Source organism: Colobus angolensis, unplaced genomic scaffold (assembly GCF_000951035.1).
Source record: "Colobus angolensis palliatus isolate OR3802 unplaced genomic scaffold, Cang.pa_1.0 Scaffold51, whole genome shotgun sequence".
Classification (NCBI taxonomy): Eukaryota; Metazoa; Chordata; class Mammalia; order Primates; family Cercopithecidae; genus Colobus; species Colobus angolensis.
This window is the reverse complement of record NW_012118599.1, coordinates 10,344,055-10,355,026: the sequence shown is the minus strand read 5'-3', so window position 1 is coordinate 10,355,026 and position 10,972 is coordinate 10,344,055. Positions and strand designations below refer to the sequence as shown.

General features: G+C 37.5%; 1 protein-coding gene across 1 annotated transcript in view; it reads right to left on the bottom strand.

Moving 5' to 3' along the window:
* Positions 1-1,300: 1,300 nt before the first annotated feature.
* PLA2G7 (phospholipase A2, group VII (platelet-activating factor acetylhydrolase, plasma)) overlaps positions 1,301-10,972 on the bottom strand; it is a 32,472-nt gene continuing 22,800 nt past the window's right edge. Inside the window, exons 6-12 of the mRNA XM_011960290.1 lie at positions 9,220-9,288; positions 8,457-8,580; positions 7,517-7,630; positions 6,285-6,376; positions 4,936-5,106; positions 2,113-2,261; positions 1,301-1,658 (exon numbers count right to left, since the gene is read on the bottom strand). Coding sequence (XP_011815680.1) covers positions 1,528-1,658; positions 2,113-2,261; positions 4,936-5,106; positions 6,285-6,376; positions 7,517-7,630; positions 8,457-8,580; positions 9,220-9,288 — 850 coding nt within the window. The 3' untranslated portion in view covers positions 1,301-1,527. The remainder of the gene's footprint in view (positions 1,659-2,112; positions 2,262-4,935; positions 5,107-6,284; positions 6,377-7,516; positions 7,631-8,456; positions 8,581-9,219; positions 9,289-10,972) is intronic.

Sequence of the window (10,972 nt, the reverse complement as noted above, 5' to 3'; positions counted from 1 at the left end):
TATAAATTAAGCTATATTTTTACCTCCATTTAATCGTGTTACTCTGTTTTACTACTACATATAGAATTGAAAACATAAAATTGGAATATGAAGAAGCTAAATGTAATTCTGAATGTTTTATTATTCTTCACAGCCTTTGTGTGAGTAACTAATGTATTTTAACTGGAATCCCTGCTATATGCTGTAATACCTATGGAACCTTTCTTTAGTAAGTAGAATGCCTTAAAGAATTAAAGAAAATGCCAGAAATTACCAATTTTCTCTAATCCACTGCCTTTGCCTCATCTCTAATATTCTTTTTTTTTATTATTATTATACTTTAAGTTCTAGGGTACATGTGCATAATGTGCAGGTTTGTTACATATGTATACTTGTGCCATGTTGCTGTGCTGCACCCATCAACTCGTCAGCACCCATCAATTCATCATTTATATCAGGTATAACTCCCCAATGCAATCCCTCCCCCCTCCCCTCCTCCCCATGATAAGCCCCAGTGTGTGATGTTCCCCTTCCCGAGTCCAAGTGATCTCATTGTTCAGTTCCCACCTATGAGTGAGAACATACGGTGTTTGGTTTTCTCTTCTTGTGATAGTTTGCTAAGAATGATGGTTTCCAGCTGCATCCATGTCCCTACAAAGGACGCAAACTCATCTTTTTTTATGGCTGCATAGTATTCCATGGTGTATATGTGCCACATTTTCTTAATCCAGTCTGTCACAGATGGACATTTGGGTTGATTCCAAGTCTTTGCTATTGTGAATAGTGCCGCAATAAACATACGTGTGCATGTGTCTTTGTAGTAGAATAATTTATAATCCTTTGGGTATATACCCAGTAGTGGGATGGCTGGGTCATATGGTACATCTAGTTCTAGATCCTTGAGGAATCGCCATACTGTTTTCCATAATGGTTGAACTAGATCTCTAATATTCTTAACCCTTCTCCACTCCTCATTTAATCATCATTTGAATTTGTGTAGTACCACCAATCCTGTGCTACAACAATGGGCTTTTGCTTGTTCTAATTTTTCTTATCATGACCAAAAGTCAAAGAGAAGTGCTGCCAAATTCTACCTAGAATATTGTGTTGCTAAAATTAAACTCTACCACCCATAGTAGATAATAAAAAGCAAGAAATTCTGTTTTTACTGTATGTTTAGAGGGTCTTGTATCATTGCAACAGGTTTTCACTGGCATTTTGCCTGTTTTAATCTGCTTGTCTGTCAAAGTAATGTAAAAGCATGTTTTAACTTCGACACTAAAAAGGAAACATCTTTGTAAAATTAAAATTTAGGCTGATATGAATATTGTATGCTGTATTCTTTCTTTACATCTAAAGGGAAAAAATTCTTACTTCAAGCTTCAATCACGATTAAAGTATAGCCTATATTTTAAAATATGAGTCGTTTGGGAAAATACATTAAAAATCTCTCTCTCTCTCTCTCTGTCTCTCTCTCTCTCACACACACACACACACAATTTTAGGCAGTTTTGAAGCAAGACCTTTAAAACTGTTTTAATCCTAATTCTAATTCTCTGTTCCTGAAGAATTCTGTAACATGATTTGTTGATTGGTTGTATTAATGTTGGTCCCCGGGATAAGATTCTCATCATCTCCTTCAATCAAGCAGTTCCACTGATCAAAATCTTTATGAAGTCCTGTAAAATATAAAGTGTTAATGAACATATTAAACTTTTGAGAGCATTAAACAGTTTGGTGCCCCTAGGTGGCAATACAGATTTACAAATTACCCAAGTTGCATTAGGATGGTAGAGACAATGCTCTGTTTCAGCTGCCCCATGGCTGCTTTAGCAGCTGAATGCAAATGGGATAGGAATGAGGCAACCTGCTGTCAGTGTCCTCAACATGGAAGTCCACTCTAGGCGTCATACAAAGACTATTAGCTTTAACAGTTGGGTTTGCTTTCTATGATATATATGATGTAAAACAGCAAAATTCACTCTCAAATTTCTGTTTTCAAATTGATTTACTGCTTTGTTCCATTGTAAACCAACTGGAAATAGTTTAAATGGTACTAAAGCTGTATTAAGATAGATAGGTTTGTCCTGAGATTCATCTGGTTTATTTCATGAAAAAATATTAGTTTCTTACCTAAATGCTTTTGTAAGAATGCTAATGAAGCTTTGTTGCTAAGATCAATTGCTACATCTGAATCTATATCTCCCTTTAATTTGAGCATGCGTCCAATTATTTTGCCAGTTGCAAAAGTGAAGTCAGCAAAATTCTGATGGACTGAACCCCTAAAAAGAAACAAGACATTTAAAAGTCACATTGGTTGATAAAATTATTATTTTTTTAGTTAGGGTGTAAGAAAGATACGGGTCTTGTTGGTCTGTTTACTGAAAATCAAGGAAGAAATAAAACTTGTAATTTGATCTACTTAGATGTATTTCAAGGGTCACAGGCTGTTTGTTTAGGGATCCCAGAGTATATTCATCTTCCCTCTAGAAAAACAAAGAATCTTGGTCTTGCTTGGTATCTTGATTTTAGAAGAAATGAGTCTTGCTTTTTAGTGAATTGGAATACATCCAATTTGTGTGTTGAGGGTCCCTGAACTCACAGCCAGAGCCTGCCACCTGCCCTCACCACTGAACATGGTATGTATTTGATGCTAGTCACTTTAAATTTAAATCACTTTAGATTTAAGCCTTAGAGGAAATAGATTTCAAACAACACCTTTCCCAGTTTTAAACTGTAAGCACTTTATAAATATCATTTGCACTGCTCTCTACATTCATCAATAGCCTAATGTCAAATAGAATGGCCTTTTTTTAGTCCTCGTTTTCTACCACCACTGGGACATTTGACACTTGATGGCTTTCTTGCACCTTTTTTCTTTTCGCTTCCTTAACGTTGCACCTTCCCTTCTGACACTAACCACTCTGTTCTTCACTGGCTCTTCACCCATTTCCCGTTGGATGAAAGTAGGCATTCCTTACGATTCTATTGCCACACCAATTCTTTTCTCACTTTGCAATCCCTTCTACTTCAAATGTTCCATCTATGTTATCATGTAAATTATGTAATTATCCAGTTTGTGGCCAGACATCTATAAACAGATTCCCCCATTCTCAAGCTAAGAAATTGTGAAGTTAAAAGACATCTTCCCAGGCCCGCCCAAAGCTACTCTGCCTCTTGACTCTGCTGGTTCTTATAAGCAAACTATCATTCTTTTAGTTTTCTAAGCTCAAAACAGGGCCACTTAACTCCCTCTCACTCTTCCCCACATTGTAGTAGGAAACTTGAATGTCAGAAACACAAAAAAGATAAATGGCAAGATTACAAGAGAATTGCGAGCAGAAGCTTGGATGCTCTGACTGTGGAGAACTGGCTGGAGGAGGAGAAATGGAAGGAGCAGTATTAATGACAGGAGATGCAGTAAAGAGGAGGGTCATAGTAGCCAAGGGAGCAGGAAGAGGTGTGGTCAGCAATGTTGAACAGATGCAGAGAGCAAGGTTGAGACTCTGAAGAGGCTGCTGGTGTGGCATGCAGCAGGCCTTTAGTGTCTTTGTTTTGACATGCCGGTGGGGACTCAGGAAGCTAGACCATAAGACTCAAAAGAGTGAGTAGAAGTAAGCACATGCGATAACTAATATTTGTTATTCTTTGACAGTTTCTAGCAGAGAAGGGAAGAAAGAAAAGGTGAGAGCCTAGCAAGGAAGTAGGGTTGAGGGAGGGTTAGGTGTTCTGTATTATTTCTGTTTTAGAATTAGAGAGTCTTGCACAGACACATAAGCTAAATGAAGTCCTTGCCTGAAATACCTTAACCCTTCCTTACTATCTAAACTCTCTTGATCTAAACAAAATCCAATTTTAGTGTCATCTATGAATCCTTTTCCGTTGGAAGAGACCCCTCTATTCTCTGAGCCCATAGTGGTTATTGCCTATACTCTGTATGTTTCATTCCTGCCTCTTCTCTTCTCCTGAATAAACCAGATTTCAGATAGCAAAGGGGTGAGTTCAGGTCCATCTTTGCTTTGTAGTATCTCATTGAGAGTTCAAAACCTTATCAGGAGTTCTTTTTCACCTCCAGAATACAAGAATTGCAAACACTTGATGGTACCCCATTATAGCTTTGGGGAATCTATAAACTCATATTTTTCTCAACAGGTAAGTATATTGCAGGTCTCAATAGATAATCTGACTTTTTCTTTAAAGAGTTCCTAGCCCAGCCTAATGATGAAATACTTCCCCCTAGCTCTACCCCCAAAAATCTGTAGGCATGTTCTGATGTTTAGATCAAAGTAGTATATAGTATAATGCTAATTTTAAAATTTTAATTACCAGTGATATAGTTTGGATCTGTGTTCCCACCAAATCATATGTCAAATTAGAATCCCCAGTGTCAGAGGTAGGGACTGGTGGGAGGTGACAGGATCATGGGAGCAGTTTCTCATGGTTTCATACCATCACCCTTGGTGCTGTCATTGTGACAGTGAGTTCTTGTGAGACCTGGTTATTTAAAAGTGTGTAGTACCATTACCCATCCCTCTCCTCCTCCTGCTCTGGCTATGTGAAGTGCTCATGCCCCCACTGCCTTCCACCATAATCGTAAGTGTCCTGAGGCCTCCCCAGAAGCCAAGCAGATGCCAGCATCATGCTTCCTGCACAGGCTGCAGAACTGTGAGCCAATTAAATCTCTTTTCTTTATAAATTACCCAGTCTCAGGTATTTCTATATAGTAATGCAAGAACAGACTAATATAACCAGTATATATACTATATACATTAACATTCCCATTTAAAAAAGAGTAAGACTAAATGTTCTTAGAAACTGAGATTATCTAATTTTCTCCTTATTGAAAGTCTAAACAACCAATTCAGCAATTCTGTAATGGTTACCAAATGATATCTATTGTTATTTACCCAAGCTTCAAGTTTGTTTCAGATAATGAAATAAGTCACTAATACTTACCTGATTGTAATCATCTTTCTTTCTTTATCAGGTGAGTAACATTTTTTCATTTTTATGATATTAGCAGGATATTGGAAATATTCAGAGTTGATAAAAAAGAGGGGCTGAGGAATTCTGGAATATACTTCATCACCCAGTGGAAGCATCCATGCATCAAGGGCAATACCACATCTGTAGATATTTGTTGACAATGATGAAATTAAACTGGTTACATACTAGCCAACATTGAGGACATCCTAATAATGCTAGAATTGGTGGACATGCACCATACCAGTTTATTATGGGTTATCTCATTGGAATAAAGAGGTATTATGCTTCAATGTGGGAAAGGGATATGATTAGCTTTGTAAAGTATCAGACCTGGAATTATGTATAATCATTTTCTTTATATGCCTTTTAGGAATTGCAACCATTTGAGTGATATATCCTTAACAATTTTTATTCAAAATAAATTTTAAAATACATAATAATTTCTTCAACACTGTGGAGTATCTGAAAAAGTATAATAAATGCACCTTTGTTTTCAGAGCTTTTATGTACCTTGTAGTGTATTTATTATAGCTTTTTCAGAGTAGCAACTGGGCCCATTACTTTATATTTAGAGGCGCTTCAGCTGGAAAACTGTCAGAGGGTTGAAGAAAAACACATGGAGCATATCATTTGAAAATGGAACTAACTTCCTTTTTAAAAATAAGTTTATCCTACGTTTCCTGACCTTTTGCTAAATGGATGAAAGAAGAGAATTCTCTTACACTGAAATGAACTTCTAAGAAATTTGAGGTGAAGTTTCACAAATGATCCTGCCCACTGTCTGTACAGTTGGCCCTATATGATCTCATCAGTCTGGAATTAAGTAGTTTAAGAAAGAAAATGTTCCTGCAAGCTAGAAAACTGGGGTCTGGTCCCCACTCCTACCCAAATAATCATAATTTTAGATCCAGCTCCATCTTAAAGGTGGAAGGGGGAAAAGCCTAATTAAAAAATGTCCTGCCAACTGGAGAAGTCTGGCAATACTGTAAGATGACAATATTATTATCACAACCATTATGTCACAAAAAATTATATAAAGATAAATTTTTAAGTGACAAGTGTTAAGCCCTCGGGTAGACAAGAATAATGAGGGAAAACATATGGGAGTAAGGAGAGATTTTAATAGCAGGAGAAGTAGATGTTTTAGCCTAGGAAAATGTATATAGAGTACTTGATGGGGGCAAAAGAATAGCCTTATAAACTCCAAGAGATCCCTTCTTCACTAAGAATTTGAATAAAAAATTATATCTTACATGAGTTATCACTCCCCCTCTTCCAATAATTTACTGTTCTCTTGCTTTACTATCTTATTTTCTTACCTGAATCTCTGATCTTCACTAAGAGTCTGAATAACCGTTGCTCCACCAAAAGAATGTCCAATTACTGCTATTTTTTCCCTATCGATAGAGTCCTATGTGAAAAAGCATGATATAAATTTATAATTATCTTGTGGTGTTAGAAGAAATGATTTTGTCAATTATGTAATTGTTCATCTTATGGGGATGGTTAAATACCTTGATTTCTTATAAAATAGAATATACATATACACACATACATTTATACATACCATACACATATATACATAAATACATACCCACATAAAACACATTTACACATATATATATAACATATGTAAAGGTTTGAAAGTAAACTTAATGGTCTTTGTAGTCACCCACACTGGAAATTTCAACATCAGTTCTGACTTCTGCCTCTCCTCACCCCATGTTTATTTGTTTTTTTCTTTCCATGAGTATTTATTGAGTACCTACTCTGTGCCAGGCACTGCAGTCTCATTTCAGTGAGCTTGCAGTCCATCAGGGAAGAAAGTTACACAGAGGCATGATGCAATACTGTACAGTGGTACAAAGGAGCACACAAGACAGACAGCGAGCCTGGTCCAGAAGTGGGCATTGGGGTCTAAGAAAGCTTCTGAGAGGAGGTGATGCTTAACTGGAGTTTTGGAATTAAGTAGGAGTTAGGCAAGGGGAAGAGTGTGTCAGGCCAAGGGGGCAACACGTACAAAGGCAAGGATACAGAGGAGAGTGGCTGCTTGAGGGACAACAAATTTCTTCATTGTATCTGGAGAACAGACCATCATCTTATTCTCTAGTTCCCCCTAATCCCTGCACTCTATATGCCACACACACTTTTGAGTCTTTGCTCATTGCTGCCCACTCTGTCTGATATTTTTCCACCCGCTCCCAAACTTGTGTCAAGTTTTCAAGGTCAAGCTTAAAAACTAGCAGGAGCTGTCCATGAAATAATAACACTTCCACGGGAGTTAAGTTGAACCACATGACATTGCTGTTTTTGTAGATCAAAACTGACTAACTTTTGGCAATTTCATATCTAGTCCAAGATAATGCATTCTTAATTGCTGTGATACTTTACCTGTACTGCTTTGTGTGTGTATGTGTGTGTGTGTGTGTTGTGGTGGGAGGTGGTTGCAGCCCTTTATGATGTTATACCTTGCAATATAGCAGAAAATGAGATGACAAAAAAAATAAAGAACTGTAGGACAAGAGAAAAATTACTTCTTTTTTTAGCTTACCTTTAGTTGTTCCATATCAAACTTTAAATCTAATGCATTCTTCACTGGCTTTCCATGATCAATGTCAAGAATCAGATTGAGAGCTTGGGAACATTCTTTCGCTCTTTGCCGTACCTAATATAATTATTAGAAGAAGGAAATGACAAAGTAAAAAGTTAAAACATTTATTTTAAAGTTTGTGTAGAAGCTGTATGTGGGAAAAATCGTTGGTCAGTTATAAACTGGAAACTGGATACATGCTACCATAATGACACAGGCCCCAGCTTTGCACATAGGTATAGCTTAGTCCAAATCCTGGCTCTGTTGCTTACCTACTATGTGACTTGAGATGACTTACTTAACCTCTCTGAGTTTCCACTGATTGTACAATAATGCCTACCTAAAGGAAATGTGGGTGAGCTCAAATGTAATAACATATGTAAAACACCCACTATAAAGAGGAAGCCAATATGCTTCACTTAACTTAATTGCCCTAACAGCTCTGTAAGACAGACCATGTTTTTATTCATTATTTTATAACAAAATTAAGTGGTGGAGCCAGGATTCAAACATAGAAAGTTGGGTTCTAAGGCCTATACTCTTAATTCTATTGTATACTGCCTCTCTGAAAAGTAGTCCTTTTATATTGCCTGTGAGGAAGAATCTATTAATTTATTTTCTAGCACTATTTTGATTCTAAAATTAGAACTTTTAATTCAGGGGAATTCTGAATAGTCACTGTTATCTCCCACATTTTTGTATTTGCCTTTGTTTTCACTATGAACGAGATATTCCATTAAGGGAATTTTACTACGCCGGGAATCTATTGACAGGTCTTTTGAGAATGGGAAATAGGAGAGCTAGGAGCATAACTTGCCATATCTAAAATTAAATTAACAAATGTCATCCTTTTGTACATGCTTTTAGGTCACCATCCACCTCTCCTTTCATTGTAATGTACCTGCTTATTTCGTATATGTATCTCCTCCTCTTCTTTCAGGGTTCTAAGGTAGAGCCAAGACTTTTTCCCTATTTCTGCAGCAGATTGGTTCTTGAAATAGTAAGTTGCAGATGCAGATCTATCTCTATAATACAAGTAAAATTATTATTTATGTATGCTCCTTCCTTTCCTCATCTGACCCATGTTTCTCAGTTCCATCCTTGACTCAACTTCCTCTGATCTTTTGACGTCCCTTTCTTTCTCCACTCTATATTTTCCCTTAAAGAAGACCCTAAATGAGTTCCAGGAAATAAACCTTATTGTCTATTGTCAAGTTGCAGGTAAACTCAATCCATTCTATCTTCCTAATTCTGGGAGGCAATGTTAGCCATGTTGAAACTCACTCTCAGGAATCAAATCCCGGCACTGCCACTTGCTAGTTGTGTGACTTTGGGCAAATTACCCTTTATCACCTCTATATTCCCCTTCCTTAAAACAACAACAATAATAACCATCTCATAGGATTGTTATGAAGACTGAATGAGATGGTGTATAAAAAACCTTTTGCATAGAACACGGCAGGCAAATAAACCCTCTAGAAATGCTGGGTGTTTTTAAGTCTTTTAAGTCGACAAACTCAATCTCCTTTTTTGCTCATCATGTTATCATACTTGAAAGTTCCATCAACATTTTAAATAAACTTTTATGAAAATTAGAAACATAATTATGAGCATTGTCATTCCTTGTAGTTGGCCAAAGAGCCCAATTACATCAGATAACATACCTGTGTTCTACAGCAGCAACTATAAACCCATGAGATGCCAGGTCAATGCCAATAGCAGAATAAATTGTCCTTCAAAACAAAAAGAGGGAAGCATTACAACTACCAGTCATGATTACAAGGCAGAGTCCACTAATAAAACTGGGAACATGGAGGCTGTTACCTCCCATAGTAGTGCCCTGGGGTGGAGTGGAGAGCTACGGTTCTTAAAGGAGGGTGATTTTGTTCTTTAGGGGATATTTGACAATGCCTGGAGGTATTTTCATTATCATGAATGTGGGCGAGGGTACTACTGATGTCTAGTGGGTAAAGGGATGTTGTCAAACATCCTACAATGCACAGGGCAACACTTCACAACAAGAAATTATCTGGTCCAAAATGTCAAGACTACTGAAGTTGAGAAAACCCAGTGCAGTGATTATAAATATTGCCTTTGAGAGTTTTGGGTTTTTAATCTTGGCTCTGCCCCTTCCCAGCTATATGATTTTATGTAATTACTGCATGTTTGTCCTCACCTGTTAAATAGGCCTAAGAGTAAAGCGTTTGTTTTAGGGTAGTTGCAAGGTTCTGCTAAGATAATGTATATAGGAAAGCACTACAGTATGGTAGTTATGAGAATGAGACCTGCAGTCTGACCACTGTCTTTGAACCCTGGTTCTACCACTTGTCAGCTGTGTACCTTTAATAAGTCACAATATTTTCTCTGCCTTGGTTCTTTATCTATAAAATGGTGATGCTATAATAGTATGGTACCTCATCAGTGAGGATCAATTGAATTAATACATTTTCAGTACTTATAATCATATTAGAAACAGGTAAATACTTATATACATGTTAGCTATTATTAAATGATTGGACTGGGTGAAATACTTGAAAAATCATGTGCTAAGCACTGCATTTATGCCCTCTTCCACAGCTTCATTTGCACAACCTTTTCCTCATACCATGCGTCCAACAGGAAATGTCCACAGAGAATAAAAAGGAGGTAGCTAGAAACTATGTCTTTATTGCTGAAGATACAGGACCTTTTCAAGAGGGGGAAATGATATGGCACAGGGATGAGCAAACTTCTTCTGCTGAAGGCCAGAGAGTAAATATTTCCAGCTTTGTGGGCCATACGGTCTTTGTCACCACTACTGAACTCTGCTGTTGTAGGACAAAAGTAACCATAGACAGTGTACAAAAATGAATGGGTGTGGCTGTGTTCCAATAAAACTTTATAGAAATAGGCAGTGGGTTGGATTTGGCCCTTGGGTTCTAATTTGCCAATCACTAGTGCAGGAGAAATCAAATAGCTAGCTGAACTACATGTAAAGTGCTGAAGAGAATTCTTTATTGCAGGTGCTACCCAACTTGTTCCCAGCTAAAAGCCATCTCTCTTATTTTCTGAGTTTTACAATCCCCTGCAGTAGAAGAGGGGCGACAGATGATAAAATGGTGGAAGAAAGTGAAGAGGGTGGTTGTTGTCAGGAAAATGTGCCACTCAGCTATCATGCTACAGACTTCATAGCTTACTAAAGACCCTATCCAGCTCCTGCCCCTCTGGATCCATCACCATGGTCAAGTGGAAGCTAAGCATCCAGTAAGCTGCTCCCAGAGACTTGGCACAGCATGGGTACTAACATTAACCCATTCCTATGAGATACAGGACTCTTGATAAGCAAATTTGGCCAAGCACTCCTTCCATTGGCCTGGCTCAATATTTCTTAGAACCATGCTGCAGTCTGAAGTTCTTCTTATCCGATCCTTCTCCCTT